The following is a 22,084-nucleotide window of genomic DNA, read 5'->3' as shown; positions in this document are numbered from 1 at the left end:
CCCCCCCCCCCCCTCTGTCAGTCTTTTTGTCATTTTTCTCTTTTCCTCTCATTATTTTCCTGTCCAGACCAATATTAGAATAATTTCCCACATGGCTATTAGGGGGAAAATGTTGGCGTTGAAGCTCTGAGTAAACAGGGCAAGTCAGTGAAGCACAGAGGATATTACATCCTGTAATCATTATTGTTGTGGGTGTTGATGTGCAGGAGGAGGGGCTGGCTAGAAAATCTCAGCCGGCTAATAAAGAGTTACTATTCCTGAATAAGTTCCTCTTCATTTAGAGGAAAAGGAAGTTGGGTCAGTGGGCAGCAGACCTAAGAAGAGCTGCCCTCAGGCTAGCACCACTGTTTCACTCCAGATGAGCCCCGAGGTGAGGAAGATCATCCTCTGAATGTCCAGCCGTGGACAGGTCCTGGATCAAGCCCCGGGCTAAGGGTTGGCTCAGTGGAGCCAGAAAAAGCAGGTGATTGCAACGTGGGCTATAGTAGGAAGAAGAGGCTAAAGAGTTGAGTGTTGACAGGTGGATCATATTGAGTTGAGAATCGTGGCTGAATAGCTTAACAGCATCAGCTGGAGTCACTGCTGATATTCAGTAGCCCAACAGCATATTTCAGGATGGATTTGGTCTGTTGATCTGTGGGCAACATTTCATGACGTTCAGTGTCCTTGTATACCCAAGACACTGTGTGATGTGTCACATTGTGTGGGGGCCACCCAGCGTGGGATCTCTCATTCACACTTACATCAATGCTGCACGTAAGCAGCATTTACTCAAACGCAAGTTTGTCATGACTGTAAAACAACACGAAGTTGATTCTTGTCAGTGCTTCTGTAAAATGACTGCTCACGAGAGAAACCACCGTGTGTTTGCATGTGAGATGACAAAAAGTGCAACACTTGCCTATCAGCTCAGATTGTTTGGGACATTTCTGTTCTATCGTACTGCATTTCACAGTACAAAACTGCTCTCTTTGGCCCTCGAGGTACAAGGACGACAAAAGAAAGGAAAAACTCAAATACCATGTAGGGCACAAGAGGTCACTGAGTGAGTTGTTGAGTATAAAAGTAACTCATGTGGCCTTCACGCTCAGTAATAATCAACATCGACGTAGGAATTATGTATTTAACCATGTACAGATAGTTATGGCTGATAAAGTACAGTGCCAAATTAGAGATGCCAATGAGGAAATGCAATAAACACACTAAAACACTGGTTACACTGGACGTTTGAGAAAAGAAGAGGTGCTTATTCAGTATGTGTAAGAACACGCTGCTTCATTTTATCTTTAACCTTGACGGGCTTTGATGTAAACATGAAACCTGGGCAGCTTTGCACAATCACATCACATTTCCAACAGTGCCTTTTCACAAACACTTGAAACACAGGACTTATGGTTTATTTTTATGTAGTCCACACGGAACAGCAGAGCTATGCTAACAAGCATGCTAACAAGCTTGTTAACTAGATGTTGGATGCTGTGCAGGCATCCTGAGTGAATTACTCTCAACGCCGCAAGAGGGAGAACTTCTCTTCAACCTAAAACGCACAGCTTAAGCAGCTCCAACAAGGAGTACGAACACACTGCTAAAAAAAAAAAACGAATGCAAAATGATGACACTCCAATTCTAAACTCATGGAGCTATTTCTCCTTTTGGACCGTATATTTGCTTTGATAATCTTTTGATAACAGGTGAAACAGAGGATAAAAGTCAGTCAGTATATTTAAAGATGTTATGAAAATGTCAAATTACTTCTTAGTCTTACTGGACTGTAAGTGACATGTAAAAACGGTCATGTGACCGACATTGTTCCTTTCAACGTCTAACGTGCTTAACATGCCCACATAATGTGGTTGGGACACAAATGACTCTGCTATGTGAACGCGTCAGTGGGCCGCCTGCGCATGTTCCCGAGGTCTTGCTGTGATGCGTAACCCAGAAGCTGAACAGCGCTGAGGGGGTTTCAGTGAAATTAGTTTGACAGCAACACATTTTAAGACAGACGAGAAGACAAACTCGTGAGCTGAAGACAAACTGTGAGCTGTCTCGGCTTAAGATGTTGTCAGTTTTTCTCTAGTAGTTTAATGCTGAATTCTCTTTTGAGTTTGTCCCCCACAGTGTTTGAGTATTTTTTCATATGAATGAATGAATGTTGTGTCCCAGTTCAGCATAGGTTAATACTGTTAGCTACGCACAGCTGCTAGAGGCCCCAGCCTTCCCATTGCTGGGTGAGTGCTGGGCACTGTGAAAGTCTGGTGACTAGGAAGTCTGGGAAACTGCTGCTGGATAGTGTTGCTGACTTATGATGATTGTAGTGAATGCCGTAGCGAGACAATTCACCCACCTGCTGGCATCCCAGCGCCAGGCGAGGAGACTGGGTTCCCCTCTATGAGCCTGACTGCACGGCTCAGCGCACATGAAGAATTTGACATGGTCATCAGATGTTGACCAAATGTCTCTGGCAGCAGAGTTTGTGGCCGTGCAATGTATTCATAAATAGTGTCACTCCTCTGCTGTTGTGTGGGGCAGCAAACAAACAAACACACAGCAGGAGATCATTGTTAGAGAAATCTTCTCTCAGCCGTTTCAGGAGCTACTGTGTATGTACTGGCTCTGTTAATGTGATGATGACGTTGTCAGGTCACCAGTGGAACAGAGGTCGGATGGAGCCCTGTGACACATGAAGTAAACACAAAAGTACATGCAAAGACATGGTAGTAACTTGTAGTGGCTTATATGACAAATCACGCCCATAAGACTTACAAACGGATGAAACCACAAACAGACCAAACTTCCAAGTACATCTTGAATTTTCAAAAGTGTCAAATCACAGCTAAAAGGTGCATGAATATTGGCATTTCATTTACATGAGTAAGTTTCCAGGAGTGATTACTTTTTTCCAAGTGAGATTTATTTTAAAACAACGGGGCATTTCTTAGTGCTTTTTGTTGCTCCACAATGACGCACAGGCATTCGTCAAATGTTCATTTTCTACAATAAAGCTCAGTGAAATTTGATAGAAACACTCCAGATAGAACACAGCGTTTTATTTACAGAACATGTGGCTCCTGAGCTCATCTAGGTGGATAATTATGAAATTGTGAATTATTAACAAAACATTTTCTACAACTCTATGGGAAAACCAGCATTGTTGCGTCTCACAGGTCAGAAGGATGTTGACATCAAAAATAAGCAACAACTGCAATTAATTTTTGAAAAAAAATTCGGTACATTTAGGAACCGTTCTGCATCTCACCATAACTAGTTGAGTGACATTCTCACGCGACTTTTACTAGATCTGAACCTGGAGGGGAGGGAGAAAAAAAGTCAATTTTCTGTGAAATTCAACCCTCGGGTCTTTGGTCACCTTTACATCTCTGACAAGTTAAGCTCTGAATCAGCAGCTCAGTTAAAATGTTCCCCATGCAAATTTGATATTTAGGGCTTTGAAGCCTGCCTGCAAGATATCACCAAGCAAGTTCTGCTGATATTGACTCATTTTGCTTGGCCACAAGGAAAACTTACTTTAATTAAATTTATACGACATACGGTGAGAATTTATGTGTAGTTTTGAATATTTGAAATAAAACAAGTTGGATAAATTTATCTAGTTCTGTTACATCATAGATGAACCCAGGTGTTTAATTACTAACACGTTTATAGTGCTTCAACACAAACGCACACGCACCACATGAAGTACAATAGTAATGGATGTATATTGTTTATTATTGATTTATTGGTAGCTATATTAGTTATATTACAACATGTGGAAAAAAAGTCCCAGCTCACGACAGGCGTAACACACACACATACACACACTCGTTACTACCTCTAATCCTTCTGGCCTTCTACAGGAGAAATTATCATGCAGCACAGTCGAGTGTTTTCTGTTAGATCAATTAGATCAACACAGACCAGCCAGAAGAGAGAGACACACACACACACACACACACACACACACATGATTGAAGCGTCATTGCCAATCAGTTATTGGACTCGACAAATTTCTTATCCTGTGCTTTAACAGTGCAGCACATGTGTGTATGTGCACACACAAGTCAGCTTACACTCCTGCCACACCATTAAACAGGAGTGCAGCTCTTTGGCTCCTTAATGGAAATTGCCATTTCAAAGGCTTCATGAGAGAGATGTTAACCTTGTGTGATACTTGTGGCATTAAAAATGGATCAAAGCAGCCAAGCTTTGATGTCAACGGAAGATTTCATTTGGGTTACTGACTCCCTGCCGCCCTCTGTTGGGAGCAGCTGGTGCACTTACAAGTGGGGATGTAGAGCTGTTGCACAAGCCGGCGCACTGTAATTGTTTTAACCCCTAAAGGCACCCAAACTTTCCTCTTATTGAGACGACAAGCAGGACAATAAAGACAGAGTTGTAAATAAAAGTGAAGGAAGGAGAGAGAAGGAGGCAACACATAGAGACCACAGCTGTTTCCTTTTTGTTTTGAGTCAGTCCATCAATCAGGTTTTGTTCCGCAATGAGAGAGCTGATGTGGATTGTCTGGAGTGAGGGTGGAGGCACCTCGGTGTGGGTGGTGCTGCTGCTGATGGGGCGGTGAACTCTTGATCCTTGGCAGGCTGTCTTAAAACCCAGGTCCCCTCCTATTAGAGTCTCCCCACAGAGCCGGAGAATGAACACTCCGTCCAAAGAGACAAATTACTTTGGGGGTGGAAGTGAGATAAAGATCACCTACCTGTGTGCGTGTTTGTGTGTGTGTGCCCTGTGGTGCAAGTGTGTGCCCAAATAGTGTAAGCTCGTAAGCGGAAAAACAGACAAAAAGACAGAAGGAGCCATTTTGATGTGTATGTGTTAGTTTCTGTTGGACATAGAAGACAATTGCGTGTGCACTCATGCAATTCCTCTTTGGATGCAGACAATGTGTGCATCATTGCCACTGTGTGTGTGTGTGTGTGTGTGTGTGTGTGTGTGTGTGTGTGTGTGTGTGTGCATGCGTGCACGCCCTTGTGTAAAGCACGGGGGGTGTAGGGAACGGCAGAGATGAAGATGGAAGCAGAGATGGAGACACAGATAGAGAGAGTGAAAAACATAAATAATTGATGATAGATACCGCCTTACATCTGCTGCCTTCTGTCGTCGAGTTGATTCTAAGTAGATTGCGATTCTAAAACATAGCATGACCTCATTATCACATTAGAGGAGCAAGAATGAGACGCTTTCAAAAAAAAAAAGACATGCTATGAAATCGATGCAAATGCTTCCACTCAGAGCAATTGCCAGATCAGCTGACTATTGTTTTTATTTTGCCCATCATCTTTAGCTCTTCTAGAAACAGGAATAGATTCCTCGCTGCCAGAAGTGAGTCAGAGGAAAAAAGACTCGAAATGGGATTTTTAATTAAGTGAACATTGGCCTGTTTGTGTGGAACGAATATGAGGCGTGTCCTTGCACTGGTTGTGCACATCGGTCAAAAACAACTGGGTCAGGCTGTTTGGAGAGACTCCATCCATGATTGACTTTAATGTATTTAAGTTTTGTTCTCTCCCTCCTTGCACAGGCCTATTTTCTCTCAGTTTGCCTCATTAAATCTTTGTGGAAATTCTCCAGCTTCTGTGGAAGAGACTTTCTTTTGATTAGGCTATAAACAAATGGAGGAGTTGGTTGACATCTCCCAAGACCATGGCCCTCTTTTGTTTTGCTGCTATACTGTTGTTACTGCCCCCCCCCCTTCACTGACGGGACTCCAGCACTATTCCCCAAAGCCTTTATTCTCACTCATTTTCTTTTTTCCCCCAATCCCTCACCCAACTCCAACCCCTCCTCTCCTCTGCTTTTGTTAAAGACGACCCCTCATCCAGTCCCCCTCCTCTCTCTCGCTCTCTCTTTCTCTCTCTCTCTCTCTCGCTCTGTCTTGCTCTCTCTCTCTCGCTCTCTCTTGCTCTCTCATTATGCGCTCATCCGTTCCGCTGGCTAAGGGCTGAGAGAGGAGCGCTCAGGAGGAGAGTGTATTTGGGAAAGCAGAAACACACTGCTGTTGTCTTCTCAAGACAGAACTGATAAGGTGGACCAAAGTGTTGGGGGCTGCTTCCTCCTTTGCCAACACTCCTCCTCCCTCTCATATACTTCCCTCTCCCTCTCTTTCTCTCTCTCTCTCTCTGTTGCTGCGTCTATGCGCTGACTTCTCTCATTGACTCACTCCTCCTTGCTTCAGCTGGCTGAGTGCGCTGACACTGGGACCACTACCTGCTGCCTGGGGATTAAGCACGCCATGAATACGCGGAGCCTAATTTGTTGTTTTGGCTGCCAGTGACTGTTAGGATCCCCTCGGACGAAAAGCTGGAGCATAAATCCTTGTGGCCAAGACACTGGGAGCGCCTCTGGACTAAGACAGCCCAGTGAAAAAGGGATTGGATGCTTGTGGAAGCATATATAAAAGAGACGACAAACAGAGTTATTTCCTGAAAGGAGAATCTAGACGGAGCTAAATCAGCTGGAGGCTTGCAAGGATCAGGACGCAATGAGAACCTTTTTCTCTCATCATTTGGTTGTGATTCTCTGTCCCAGTGCTGACATGAGTGAAGAACACCCCACAAATCATTGCCTCTGTCTACTTGGTTGATTTCTGATCTCTCTCTCTCTCACACACACACACACACACACACACACACACACACACACACACACACACACACACACACACACACACACACACACACATGCACGCGCACACACACACGGACTCGCATACCGGCTTCTCTCGAGTTGTTTCATTCAGAGTGTGCCTGTGTTTTCCTGCTCATCCGTAGCTGCGTGGGGGAGAAGACGTCGGTGCGCTGACAGGTCGAGTGGGATTGGGATTGTGCTCCGCAACTTTTACCCCCCTTTTCATCACTTCTTCAGATGTGGCAGGCAGCAAGGAGAGAAACAGAGGCAAAAACAAAGCATCCTGGTGATCCCGGGAACGTACGTCTGCGCTGGAGGCAGCCAGCTGCTTTCCAGCCGTGCTGCTAATCAGCTACAGCAGATACGAGTTGCTCTGGTGATGGTGTCAGGTTTGGAGGGATCTTACGTGCAGTGGTTGTATATCTCTTCACTGTGACCGGAGCTCTCGGCAGTCCACTGGATACAAAGAAGCAGCTGTGTGGAGTTAGAGGAACAAATCACCGCTCATGAGAGCAGCTAATTCTCCAGGACCCGGCAGGCAGCAGCCACAGGGAAGCTGAAAAAAGATGCTTGGCTGTCACTTCTTGCGGAAATACTTGTGACACATGTGGTTGGTGAGCACCAGACCGTGGCGTGGTTTGTAAAGGCTTTTGACAAGGTGGTGCTTAAGGAGCCGGTATCCCCGGACCCCTCTCACGTCCGTCTAATTACCGGGCAGGTTCACCAGGACGGAGAGGATTTCTGGAGTGGATTTACAGTCGCTCAGCTGTGGAACTATCCATGTGGATATCTGACTATCCAAAACATCCTGTTCCATGACGCTCAGGCCCCTCACACACATACTAACACACATTTACAAACACATTATCAGCCACTTAAATCCACACACATAGAACAACCACTTTCACAACAAACACTCAGCAGTTTCTCCTGTGGGTCATAGCAGAATGGAGGTAGTATGGACAGGTGGGGGGCTCTAGGAGTCCATCATCCTCATTCCTCTGTAGTCCTATTTTCTCAAATGGATCTTATTATTCTTAAAAATGTGTTGCTTGGAAACCACTAAAAGCTTGCCTCTGCAATTCTCTGCCAATAACAGTCACTGGGTTCCTGCCACGGTACACAGCTGGAACTGCAGCTGAAACGTTGCGCTTCTCTTTATTTTTTTCTTCATTCTGTGTCCTTACCCCACCGCCATCATTTTTTCCAACGGGTCTTTGGGCGCCTCTCGCCGCCCTCCTCGACCCATCGCCTCCTCCACCCTGGAGGGAAGGGGGTCACTGGAGTGGACCATGAGCGGGTGCCACTATCCCTCACCAACGCCGCCAGAGCGAGACCGCAGGTATCAGCACAAAGTATCTCTGGTGGTGCGCTACTTCATGATCCCCTGCAACATCTGCCTGATCCTGCTGGCCACATCAACGCTGGGATTTGCTGTGCTCCTCTTCCTCAACAATTGTAGGTCAACTGAGCAGAAACACACATCTCACACATGCATTTTACTCGCACCTCATAAATCACACACCTGCCTGTGTCTTTACCTGCTTATTCTTTAAATGTCCTTCCTAAAACAAACCCCCTCCACAAAACTGAGCCCACCTGTTTTTTCATTATCTCCACCTGAGGAAGTGACATCAGGACAGATATGTCACAGACACTTTACTTCAATCTGAGTCGCAGGCTTCTGAAGCGTGTCTCCTCTCCAAAGCCTTGGCATTTACTTTGAACTGCTGCATGGAGTATTAAACCGGCGATTAAATGCTTTTAGCATATGATACGTGTCTTTTGGCTTGAAAAACCTGAGCCCCTCCCATCCCCATGCTTCCACACAGCAAGTACTGCCTTACTGTATATTCAGAGTAGAAGACACAGTGGAGAACTTGTCTGTTTCTAAGCTGACGATGGGCCATCATGGTAAAATATTTTCTGAAAGAAAAATTCCAACAGCTGCTCAGAGAAAAAGTCTTCAGTTTCTCCCTATGATGTCTTCAATACTGGTGCCAATACATTTGCAGAATCTGCAGCTAATAATGTCATGGTGGCTTTATGGGTCATGCTAATCCACCAGCTGTTTTTTTTTTAATTAAAAAATAGAGAATCCAGTAATTTATACAAAACAGCATGTATCATGCAAACCTCCTTTCAGCTGTCTATACCAACATCATTTCCACATTAATCTTCGACTGCCTGTTTCTGAGTCACATGGAGTAAACAGAGAGTAAACGTGTGGAATTGGCAATTATACAGAATGTGTCCATGACTGTATGGATGTATGAGACCTTTCTGCTGCAGCCACTCACCTGGTGGCGTGAACCGTTTCAACAGCAGCCTCCTCATTGACCCTTTAGCTCTTTAGCAGACTCATGAGGTGATGGTGATGGACAGAAAATGGAACACAAGAAACTGTGTTGCAGCAAACACTGCTTCCCTCAGTAGACATTTAGTTGTCACTGTTAAGGTATGCTTAGAATTTATGTTGCAGTAGAAGCTGCTGCAGAATGCATCATTTCACGATTAACATCGCCTGTCCCGAGTATACCCCCCCCCCCCCCCCCCCAAAAAGCTCTATTTCTTTGCGATTGAAACATGTACAAAGATGCAGGCGGCAAAAAAAAAAAAAACAGCCTGGAACTCGGAAGAGTCAAACTCCCACTTCCTTGAGTGATCCCTAAATCTCTGTCATGGGGCAGACAAGTGCAAAGTTAGTCGGAGCCATAAAGCCACAAGAGCCATTTATGGAGAAATAGATGAGGTTGACTGATTCTTCAACACTAAGTCATTCATTGTCTGCACGCCGTCTTACAGTCTTAAACAAGTCTATTTCAGAGTGTCCTGTCGGTTTCAACTGTATTAAAGGTGAAACACTGCATCTATTAACAATACAAGACCTATGCACGCTTGTCACGCTGACATATTCCCATGTAGATTTATTTGAAGAGTAATTACCATTGTTTTTCCGTCAGATTTTTCCATGTAAATCTGTTCTCTCTATTATCTCTGCTGGCTCTTGTACAAGGGCCCCTACCTCTAGATATCTTACCCTCTTTGAATTCATGATCTTTGTCAGTCGTTCTCTCTCATTCTAACTGGCAGTTGTGGGTGACTGAGAGGATGGGTCATTTGTTATCTTGTCATTTTTAACTGGATCAATTTCAGCCATGCACAGTATCTTAGATTTAACACAGACTGTCCGATCCTGCTCACCCTCCCCTCTCACAAGACCAGCATGAAAAAGAAGTCTTTGCAAAAGAAATTGATGAAGTCAAAGAGGCTCTATTATGCTGCCAAGAGGCCTCACCATGTGGCCACAAGGACAGCTGGATGGGATAGTGATAGTGCTGGCTGTGACGACCGACGTGTGTGTGTGTGTGTGTATATGTATCAGTGGGTGGTGGAGGAGTTTAAAAGGAGTCATGCAACCTCATATTTTGCAATTTTGGTTGTGCTCGTATTGGATGACACCCACACACACATTCACACAAGCGTTTAGTCACTTTGAGGTTATTTATAGACTTTCATTAATTTCCTGGAGACTCGGGGCCCGATTGATACTTTCTGTACTTTAAACTTTCCGTCACCGTCGAGGTGTGTGCACAGCAGCTCGGTATGTACCGGGAACGCCTTCACTGACTGTCGTTTTAAACGTTTTCACAGTTTCTCCTGCATCAGCATTCAAGCCGGTCGATGGCGACAGAAGGTCATATGATTCTCACAGCACAGAAACATGAATGAAAAAAACCCCTCACACATTCCTGATCTATTGGGATCAGATCTGATGATGTATGGTTTCAGTTTAAACAGCAGACATGAAGGGCTGTTATATTCTGGCCCCTGGGCTTATCATGCGTGCCCTAGTCATTCATGGTGAAACGGCCAATGGGGCAGAGCGTGTGAATTTCCTGCTTGTGTATGACGTGAAATGGTACCAAATACTTGCGCATTTCTAAGGAAAATATTGCTCTTTGGCTGTAAGTCAGATGTTATTTGATTAAATAAGAAGCAACGCCATGGCTGCTAAGACGGCCTTTGAGGAGATGGAGAGACAATTGTTAAGTGCATCTGCTATTGAATAAGTTGAATGACACATCAACTTTTTGTGGTCTTTCGAACGTCATACTGTTGTCTGTATTTTTTTGGACTTGCCCTGCTTGCAACTCCTCTAATTGATCCGCACTTCCATGCTTGCAATGCCTGCATGTTTCCAAAAAAAGTAGTGATGTGTTTGATTGGAAATCCCGCCCACATGCTCTGTAGCCCAGTCAAACCTCTGTGACCTCTGTGAACCTTGTCGCAAGATGTGCGCGACATGGCTGCAAGCCCGGTCTGTGACCCCTGCTATCGCCTCTAATGGCCTCTGCGTCTGTGTATTCTCAGTTTCCACAGAAGCATAAATTTGGCTTTAGCTTTGGAGATGTTTAGCTTTATCTGTCTCCGAATGACTGATGTGCTGCTGGGTTTAGATTAAATTCAGTCCAGACTGTGTATATTCAGTCCATAATAAATATGTCAGTTGGTGCCCTTGTGAGTGGACAGGTCTGCATGGTCACAACAAATAGCCTGTTACACAGATGTTCCTACGTGCACCCTATGAAGACGAACTTTGGGCTGTAAACTCCATGATTCTCACACCCCCCCAGCTTTACTCAAACTGCTACTTCCCAAACCTTAATCACTCAGCATTTTACAAACTGGGGACACGTCTTTTGCCTTTGATTGGACACACTGGCCCCCATCGACCTGACGTCTGGGGTTGTGCCCCCTCTAATGAGGCATAAGGCACATACTCAGAGTTTGTAATTCCCCCAAATTTCCCCCCTCAGCTGAGCCAACACACACTCACACTCACACACACACTCACACACATACACTTTATCATTCTTTATAACTATAAATCAGTTACGCCAGAGGGGAGGGCGACACACATACACGGATACTTACACACACGCCTCCCTGCACATGGCTAAATGTCACCGTCAGACACGTATTGATTTGCTGAAGATATGGGTGAGTGATGGCCATGTTGTGACATTCACATAGGCACAGGCACTCGTGTTGGCTCCGCAATGTGAAAAAGTGAGATGGAAAAGGCTGATATGTTTATGGAAGGACCTTATCTTGTCCTTTCTGTTTCGGGAATGTGGAGTCCCCCCCCCGCGCTTCTCTCTGCATCTCAACTCATGTCACCTTCCCTTTCAGGCTCTTTCTGTTTCTGGTTGTGCAACAGTACGTCTGTATTAGTGTGTGTTAGCATGAGGGAGGAAGAACAGCTTGTGTGGATGTCAGTTGTTGTGTATGTATGCCTATTTACAGACCCTATATATCTACAGTATATCTGTTCCCCTCGGTTCTTATGTTTTCTTGAACTCCCCCCCAGATGGAAATCAGTTACCATCATGACTGACTGGGAAACCGCTTCAGCAGACACTTCATTATTCACCTCTAGCTCCAGCCTCGCCTCCCCTCTCCTCATTTTTTCTCTTTCGCACACTTTTTTTCTCTCTCTTTCTCCCCTGAAGCCCCAGCTATTGACAAGCAATTTTAAGTGAGCCTAAATTTAAAACTCAGCTGGGATGCTGATGGGTATCGCAGAAGTCCTGAGAAAAGCTTTGGCACAGTGCTTGAAGGAGTCCCACTAAAACTGGGATAATTGATGTGATGTGTTTTATCTTCCTCATTATCCTTCCCAATGCAGGGACAAGGCAGAGATTGCTTTGTGCAATCCCCCCCCCCCCTTTTTTTTTGTGTAATGTGTGTGTGGACATGTCAGCCAGTCTGACAACTTACTGGCCCATGAATCCGGCATCTGAGTGGACTGCAAAACTGCAGGTGTTGGTTTGGTTCCGCTCTTCATATGCGCCATCATCAGTGCATCACTGAGGAAAACAACGTGTGTTCCTGGTTTTCCATCTGGTGGAGTTGTCCGCTATGCACAAATAACAATATCCATACTTTTTTTATTTAATGACTGGCAAACACTACTCTGTAAGAAGTATGTTTAGCTATGTTCTCTTTGAATTGCCGAAGTAACTGGAAGTTATTCAACCTGATCCTTGATGTTCACTAGAGGGCACTAGAGCACATACCTCAGACAAGGTGAACTCAGCCAAAATATAGAAAAGATGCCATTTTTCAATATGTTAAACATACGCTATGACCCACAATTTACCAGGTTCTGTCTTGGCCCCTGCTACACCCTTCCACCCAGTTTGATCAAATTCAGCCTTATAGTTTTTGTGGAATCTTGTTAATAAAAACATGATATCCTAGGTGGAGGTTAGAATTATTAAAACAAAGCATCAAATAATCATCAGACTTTTTCATGTTGGGAAATTGCGTTTTTACTAACAACAAATAGTTGAATTAGAAAAAAATCAGTCATCAAAAGAATTGACAATGGGAATAAACATTAGGTTCTTGGTTTTTGCTTTACCGCTACCAGTATCCCCTTCGTCTTAGCTTAACAATATAATCTTCATCCACCTCCGCGTCATAGACTATCCTTCTACATCGTCTGGTCAGCTTTGTACTCATTTTCTAGTATCCAGCTGTGAAAAGGAATTTGGTTTCAGCAGATCTGTCTCCTGAGTGTTACTCGACACTCTGTCATTTTAACTCTACGGGTCCTGTTTTATGGTTCCCACAAACCTTAAGAGCCTTATGTCATCATCTTCTGCTGGGTGTTGACCAGAAGAGTGGCTTGATGTCATGTAGGCGCAGGCGTAATGGCATGTGAAAAGTTCCCATCTGTTTGGGTCTTCTCCTCCCTCTTGTGCACCATGCGCACTGAGGCGATTTTGAGCTTTTTGGCAAGTCTGTCTGTTTGTGGTCTCCACGATAGCGTCACAATTATGAGAGATGCGGTCACAAAACTTTGCAGATGTCTAGCTGAGTTCAAAATGAAGGCAAAAAAGATGGATGCGGTCCAAACACAGGAAGTACGGGGGCTTCCCACCGGCAAAGGGCCCGTATTTGTCTCAAGCTATGCAACTTTGCAGGTGTGTAGCTGAGATTGATGATGGGTTTAATTTGACCCGTGGCGACTCGTACATGTTGTTTCTGGCCTCCTTGTTCATTCTGCATCAGATAACTAGGGATGTTGGAGGTGGGGGTGTGTGTGGTATATAACAGATCCCCTCCTCTTGTTCTCAATTCTCCCTCCAAATTTCAAAGATGACGCAAGGTGTTTTGTTGTTGAGACCAAGACTGAGAAAACAGTGATGACACCACTATTCTCGGAATGTTCTCCTGACAATGAGCTCAGCTGGGTTCCTGCAGCACCCACTTACTGATTCAGAATGTGTGTCTATGTTTTGAAACAACTCAATTACCTGGCCTTTACCCATGGGGAGCCTCCCAGTCTCCCCAAAAACTAAACACCTATTTCACTCTGTGTCTCTTTTATCTCTTTCAGACAAACCTCCTCACTTCACACCGGCCCAGCCTCCTGACGGTAAGTCCTCTGTGGTTTCTCACTGCCCTTTGACCACCCGTGTTTAGGGGGTGGGGGGCTATCTTGGAATAATGACCTTGGACGGCCGATTCCTTTCTTTGATGTGTGCGGCCACGTGTGCCAGATTTGGCTGCCCTGATTTTTGTTTCTACCCAGTTGATATGTCAGGCACGTGTCCAGGTCTGCTCAGGGCTTTGATGTGAGCAGGATCTTTTGATGGCTTGATTTGATCTGCGCTGCACGACTAGTTTGGGCTGATGTTCAATACCTGTAACCACAGCAGCATTCACTTCCTTCTGATAGTGTCTAATAGTATAATAACCCCCCTCTAGCAGAGTATTCCACTTTCCTTTAGGCTGCTAGGGGACACAGGCCAGCACCATCAACTTGCTTCACATGTTCTCATCATCACATAAATCTCTGCTTGTTTTGTTTTTTCTAGCCTGGTAACAGGAGCGGTTAATTTAAAAACAACAACAATGTATTTGAAAAGAACATGGATCTCGGTGAGCCTTAATTGGAGCAAAAACAGCTGGTTTTCAAGCTGCGATCATGAATATTCATCAGAGGCAGCAGAATGAGTTGGTGTTTCATAGGCTTGTTTTTGTCTTTTTGTTTTTTATGGTTGCTGCTATGACAGACAGTCAGGGATAGACTCCGACTACTTCTGACGGGGATTATGTCATCCTGCTTGTGTGTAGGCTACAAAGGCAGAGGTTTGGACGGAGAGAATGGGTGGAGAAAATGTCTCTAATGATCCCAGCCGTGCAGTCGGTTGATGCTGGGGACAAACGGATACAGTTTGACCCGACTGGATCTGCTGCTGATAATTGCTCAATTGCTTGAACATGTAGTCCAAACCGTTAGAAAAGAAACACTGAGTGAAAGCATGGAAAAATGTCTAAAGAGGGTGAACGTTACGTGGGGGGACAGTAATTAGAAACACATCAATAAATGGTTTTTAACTTTAGGTGTTGAGATAGCGCAAAGAGAGGTGTTTTTATTCCCTTTTGTGCCTCATAACACAAAACACTGGGGATTCAATTGCTCTGCAGCTGTTTGTTTTAGTTTTAATGACAAATGGAATTGACTTGACAAATGATTATATCTCACAGAAAGGTCTCTGCTTGTCTGTTTTTGTTGCAAATACTACCAGAAAATTTCCCTCTCTCCTGGGAAAATGAGAAACGGTATGCAGGCGATGAAGCAGCCCATTTCTGTCTTCCATTGAATTCTCCCCCACAAAAGAAATGACGCCCGTTTATCGATCGAGCCACTCATTTCACATGTATTTTTTTTTGCTGTCTGAGGGGCACAGTTTGTTTCCGCACTAGTCAACCGTTTAAAAGCTGCTGCTAGCCCTTAATTACATTTCCAATAGTTCTGTAGGCTTTCCATCAGCAGCCTATGCTTTTTTAATATCCCAAGCAAAACAAAAAGCAAAGTCTCCAATCAGCGGAGTAAGCCTGTCCTGTGGGACGCAGTTTCTCTGGGTCATTTAATGCGGAGAGATTAGTGAGACAATTAGAGCTGGCCCAAATACGACAGTAGGCCGCTTTTTGGAGGTTTAGTATTGGTGGAGGGGTGATTTAGAAGATGCTCTCAAGCAGCAGAGGGCTAATATTGCAATGCCATTAGTCAAATCTGCTTCAGAGAGCGCAGATCTACTGAATTTGTCCTCACCAAGGACATGCCGCTCCCCAGTCCTTAATTACAGGAAATCACAGGCAGGATACCAAGGAGTCTGCATTTTTAAACAGCCTAGTTTGTCTCTGAACCGCCGTTGATTGGACCTCCTTATTAGCACGAGGAGAATCTGTAGAAAGCAAAGGAATTTGTTCTGCAAATTAGAGAATCTCTGGTCTTTGGAGAAAAATAAGCAAATCTCTCAGATGTTTATGTTGTGCACCACCCGCAAATAGCTGACAAATCCTCCCCAATGACTGACCTATAACCACCAGTCAAAGAAACTGACAAAAGTCACAAAGCGGCCTTTGATTAGGTCCTTTCTTTAAAAGCTCAAAGCAGCAGTTCTTTGGCTCAGGCCACGTTCTTTATTTCCAATCACCTCCTAATAAGACAGTTGTTGGCTGTTTGGCCAAAGCCAGAAAGCTCAGATAATTTGCTGTGTAATGGATTAGTATTGGACTTTATTTAAGGGACACTCTTGGACTCCATAGGTCCAAATTTAGAGAAAACACAGAACGAGTGTGTCCATGAATGATGGGTAAACGAAGAGGGCAGCAGTCATTTTAGGCAGTCAGTGCAAGTCAGTTTTGTATCTGATGACATGTATTTCTGGGATGATGTTCTCTTCACGTTCAAACTTTGTCTCCAAAAGCCTGAAAGAGATGAAGCCTTACATGTTTTAAATGTTGTCATAGCAGGAACCATTGATAGTTTCACTGGCGGGTGGGGTCACTGGCTGGGTAAAGGACACAGCACACAAAGCGCAGGCGGACCAAATTTGAGTGAACTGTTGGTATATCCTTTCAAATGTGAACAGTAGCCAACTCTAACAATGGAGGAGGAGGAGACTTATGTGAAGATGGTTCCCTGAAGGTGTCCTTCATTTCATATTCCAACCTCAGGTGACAAAGCACTGGGTCCAAACAAGATCCAGCACAAAGTATAAAGTAAAACAGGCCTCCGACGGTTCTGGGGTATCTTGTGACTGCAGCTGTCGCTAGAACAACCTGCCTTGCAGCAACTCCTTCTCCTTGAATCCTTCAATTTCACATTTGTCACTGACAGTGCTCCCCAGAGGTTGCTCCTCACTGACAGACAAAATAAACCTCTGGACTGAAATGTGATTCCATCTAAGACAGCGGCACGCCTGCAAAAAAAGCGCCCGGGGGCTCACTTGCACTTTGAGAACATACATCTCACTGAAGAACTGACATAACTCTTTGTCAGGTTTGGGAGAATACAGTAACTAAGCACTCAGCACCCATTAACCCCTCATATGGTGGGGGCATACACACATTAACATACACACTGGCTGGTTTCTGTAATTTATTCTGGTTGAGCCTTTCCCCGTGTTCCTGACAGTAAGCCTGAGTCGGAGAGAGGCAGAATTAATTATGATTCCTCTGCCTATCTTAATTAAATCTTTTCACATCATAGATTTCACACAACAAAGGCAAAATATCTACCTCATCTTTAAGCCAGGATATGTGTGTGTATGTGTGTGTGTGTGTGTGGGGGGGGGGGGGGGGGGCGGTTGGCTGAGAATGTTTCACATCAAGATATCAAAGGTAGGCTGTAAAGTTGCCTCTCCAGGAATAGCATTTCACACAAGTGTTGTCCGGCTTTTTAAAGTGAACAGCTTGTTAGCTCGCTATTGTGCAGGCTGGTGGGGAAGAGCAAAGCGGACAGCCTTGACTTTATCAAGGAAAAGTTTATTGCCCTTTGAAAGTACACAGAGCTTTCAAAACTGAGCAGCTGAACTCTCGGTCGGAGTAGACCGTCTGCTCCATGTATGTGGACTCGGTAAGTGTGTGAAAACAAAAGGTCAACGTTATATGAATGAGCAAGGTCCCACCAAGCCCCGACGTCTGGCCATTCGTTTATGACAAGTTGAGCGTGAGTCCTCCTCAGCTCGCTTCAGCTTAGTTGCTGTTGATCTGCCAGGACAGGTTAGAGCAGGACCTTTTAAAAAAGAATACTAGAAACGAGAGAGCTGAATCGTCCGGCTGGAAAGTGCAGTGCTGTTTGCTTTTGGTTTCCCAGTAATTGTTGACACAGTTAGCAGTGCTGGTTTGCTTTGATATGTCCCCTGGCTGTGGAGAAACCCCAGTTGATGCAGGTTATTTCAGGACCTTGGACCTTGTAAAGATCAGCAGATCTTTGATGTGAATGGACAGCACACTGAGCTATCAGTGGAAGCTGCCAGCCAGCATGCTTGATGATAGCCACATCTGATTCGGTGCCTCTGTTTTCAGAGAAGAGGTGTGATGTCTGATCCTGGAGTATTGCAACCCACATCAGCCTCAGTTCAGTTTTTTAAATTACCTCTTTTTGCAGATAAATGGTAAAAAGCAAGCCACAAAATTGCATGCAAATCATCACAAAAATCATGTGCTCCCCCCCCCCCCCTTTTTTAATGACAACCTCATAAATTCCCTCATGAATTTACCTCCACAGTGATGACAGGCAACTCTGCCTCATTAGTCGCACTGCAAATTCATCCAAAACTTTGTGTAGCTGACCCCCCTAGACCGCATGGAAGATCTAACAAAACCTCGATACCATAGAAAATAATACAAATGCCAGTATGCTGAGAAATGAAATAGAAGGAATGACATTAGCAGGATAAGCAGGACCCCATCAAAAGCACAGATCCATGTGAGCTAATTACGAGTTTCTGGCTGCATGTCTGCGCTGTTATCACCCTGTGTGGCAATGCAGGGGGAAAAGCGAGAGCCTCCTTTTACCAGCTTTTCCTCATATATTGGAAATAATTAGCATGCAGAATTGGTCTAATGTCACTTTAAATGAGCTCTCCGTGTTTTCCACACGTTGATGGCGGCATGCACCATTCAGTGCCAGTGAAAGACTGTGTCACTCCTTCTCATTAATGCTGCAGCGAGTTGTTTTAAATCGAGACCTGTCGTTCCACTTTGAGCGGTGATGGGCAGACTCTAATTTAATTGTTGGGTGGTGATGTCAGAACATAACCATGCTGGGAAGTATAACCAGCTCGTCAAATTTCAATGTCAGGTTGTTAATTGGAGTAAAATAAGTTGCTTGCCATGTCAGTGTGTTACTGGATAATTTTATGCTGTGATATCTGACTATTAGCCAAGTCTTGCTTCACAGCCAGTGTTTTCCTTAATGAAGCTGTGGAAGTTAAAGGTACGTTTCTGCTCCACGATGAAAATACAAACGTTTTATCCACCAGATACTGTATGTGCACGCCTTACTTGTCGACGAGGCTTGCAGTGCAGTTGTTTTCCTTCTGTCAATTACACACACACACGCACGCACGCACGCACGCTTGTACAGTACACTTAATCTCTCTTGAACATTTCACCCCTTGCTTCTTGTTTTTCTTCACTCAGCCAGAAACATTGTTTACAGAGCAGCAGAACCTCAGGATGTGGAAAACGCACGCGTACACACACACACACACACGCGCGCGCACGCGCGCGCACACACTCTTTCTACAGAACCTCTTGCATCTGATTTTACTCTTCAGCTTCTATTCAAATCCGCCCATGTGCCGTGGAAATATTGGTGTGTGTTCCTGTTTGCTATTTGTGGTCCCCTGCTGTGTGTTTTATCTAGAAACTTTCCATTCTGAAGCTTCCAACTCGAGCCACACACACACAAACACACTAGTTACTTTCACTAAGTGAGCGTTTCCATGGTAACCATATTGGATGTTGACCTGTCCAGTGAGTCCAGGTGGAGACTGATGTCTTTCATCCTGGTAAACAATCTATTCATGATTCAAGGGTTGTATGGCTCCTCCATATGCAGCTGGTAGGAATTCTTCCCTACCATTTCACACACTCTCACACACACACGCTCCCAGCAGGTAGCTCTTTGCCTACATGTGTTGTCGTCATCACCTTTCATTTGACTCCTAGACCTAGAAGTTCAGTTACAACACCCTCACACATGACCTGATTGGAGGTCAGCGACACCGTTTATGCGCAGCAAGTCTTTTGCACAACACACACACACACACCATGCAAAATGAGGGAATTCATCAGTTACTGCTTTGGTCTGTGTGTACGCATGCTGTTGGCTGGCTTCTTACTGAGCCCTAATAAGATTTATGACAGCACAGAGCAAAACAGGGCAGAAGAGACCAAAAAAAAAAGAATTAAGGTGGTAAGTCACTATTGTTTAAATGTTTCTGTTGGACTATTTCCCTCTCATGTAAATAATAGAAACATAGAGAATATGAATGCAGTGTAGGGAGACAGCATATTGTGTTGCTACAGTGACACTGCTAGCCAGAGGCAAAATGGACGATAAAGACACATTATGTTGTTTACCAAGTTGTCAACAAGTCTAAAATAGGATTTACACATTTCCTCAGGGCAGCTATACAGAGTATACATAATGTAAGTTGTGGATCTACTGATTTTCCTTACATTGGTCAATAGTTCACTCATGTGAACAGATACAGTTGCAGCTGCTGCATAATCGCCCATTCACACAGAGTGGCATAAACTTTTTGACTTGGAGAATAAACTTTTCAGATGTGCTCTTCTGTTTACAGCCCCCTTCTGGAAAAATAAAAATAAAAAAAAAAATCCCCCAACAGCTTTTGTCTGCAACAGAAAGAGTTCAATCATTGTCAGATCAATTAATTTTGCAGTGACACATGTATAGATTTACTTATTTTCATCTCTATCCAGCATGCTGCCTGGCCAGAAACACTGTAAACACATCTGCCCTCCACAGTGCTGCCAAACACAGCAGCTATTTTTTACACATCTACACAAAGCACAGCAAGGTTATGCTAATGACACATGCTAACTTGTGACTATGCTGAGAGCTATCATGGATGTGAAATAAGACCTGGATACAGGAAGCGTAACGTGCTTTGAAGTCATTTTTTACTTAGCAGCGTTATTACAGCTATGGCTTCAGCCCCATCTTTCACGGTCACCATTTTTTCCCGACGTCACACCCCCAGCAAACTGACTCATTTATCAACACAGTTTGATCTCTTAGAACATTTTTAACGTCCGGGAGATCCATCAGATCTAACCATTTTGTCCCTGATGAAGTTAGCCGGGGGCTAAACCAGAGGCCTGCTGGCTTGGCGGAAGTCTCAGTACCTGGCGAGGGCTCCAACTCATGGATAAACGGACATGACGCAACACCAAACAGCAGGTGAAGGAAAAAAAACTACAAAGTCGTCAAGTGGCAAAAGGAAGGAATTAAGCTTTTTCCATGTTTAAACAAAACACACACAAACTGCTACTTAGGCATACCTAATCTAATGCAGCAACCTAAAATATAACATATTTCATAAATCGAATCTGTTATGACATTTTACCGCAGGGTGTTAAGGTATTTTATGTGCTTCCTGTGCACAGCTACTAAGCAGCTCTGCTACACAGTGACACATGTCCAGACATGCTCACTCCTGAACAAGTGCAGTCATTGAGGCCACAGTGTCATCCATTGGGAGTGGTGACTCTTCCACCCTAGCAGGTATGAAATGAATTCACATGGACCCTTGTGTGTCTTCAGGAGACAATGTGGACTTCAGAGGTCAAGCCACAGAGAAACTCTCCTCTTCCCTCCAAACAAGCAACCAGGTGGTCTCCATCTCTTAATCTGAAAGCAGAGTTTACATGAACCTTTTGTGCACTTGGGAGTGAAATGAGGGGAATTAAACTCCCCCCCCAAACGATGGCTTTGTGTAAATTGTTTCTTTCATTTTCCATGCGTTTAACTCATCATTACATTACATTGCCCTCAGCCTTTTTAGCAGCACACCTCGCAGTGTGTGTATGTGACAGAGCAAAAAGCCTGCGCTTAGTATTCCGATAATCTCCCATGCCCTCCTGCTCACACATTTCCATAATGAAAGAGAAAAGAGGAGAACTGGAAAAGAATGCAAGAAAAAAATAGAACAATTTAGCTGCTGTGTTCATTTTCCAGGGAAGTTATTGTGTCTTTGATGATTTACACAGTATGGAGTCCTAATGTGTGTTTTTGTGTTTTTGTGTGTACCTCTAATGGTTATTTGGACAGGACATTATTTGTATTTCACACTGTTTTAGATTTCACTGCAGTAGAAGGTGTGCAATGTTTTGCTGCTATGCATCTGGCTTAATCCATATACTACTGGCCAGTATGGATGATACAGGATCCAGTTGGGAGGAGACATCCCCCCCTTTGGAGGTTGTTGGAAGCAGCCATGAATTACCAGCAATGTTCCACCTGTCAACGTTTGTCATTTTAACTGGAGAAAATGACTATCAGCGCCGGCTAAAGTTGAGCTAATCTGCATATTTTGCCAAC

General features: G+C 44.3%; 1 protein-coding gene across 4 annotated transcripts in view; it reads left to right on the top strand.

Moving 5' to 3' along the window:
- Positions 1-22,084, top strand: part of agrn (agrin) — a 250,892-nt gene that overhangs the window by 85,756 nt on the left and 143,052 nt on the right. For 3 of the 4 annotated variants that reach the window (XM_086214149.1, XM_086214151.1, XM_086214148.1), the window contains one exon: positions 14,051-14,089. In XM_086214149.1, the coding sequence (XP_086070275.1) occupies positions 14,051-14,089 (39 nt within the window). Of the gene's footprint in view, positions 1-5,957; positions 8,098-14,050; positions 14,090-22,084 lie in introns of those variants that run through there. The other variant, XM_086214150.1, reaches the window with a different exon arrangement.

The sequence above is a fragment of the Aulostomus chinensis genome, chromosome 9, assembly GCF_037954235.1.
Source record: "Aulostomus chinensis isolate RoL2024-O1b breed Wild chromosome 9, RoL_Achi_v1.0, whole genome shotgun sequence".
Taxonomy (NCBI): Eukaryota; Metazoa; Chordata; class Actinopteri; order Syngnathiformes; family Aulostomidae; genus Aulostomus; species Aulostomus chinensis.
The sequence above is the reverse complement of the archived record's forward strand: the minus strand, read 5'-3'. Positions and strand labels throughout refer to the sequence as shown.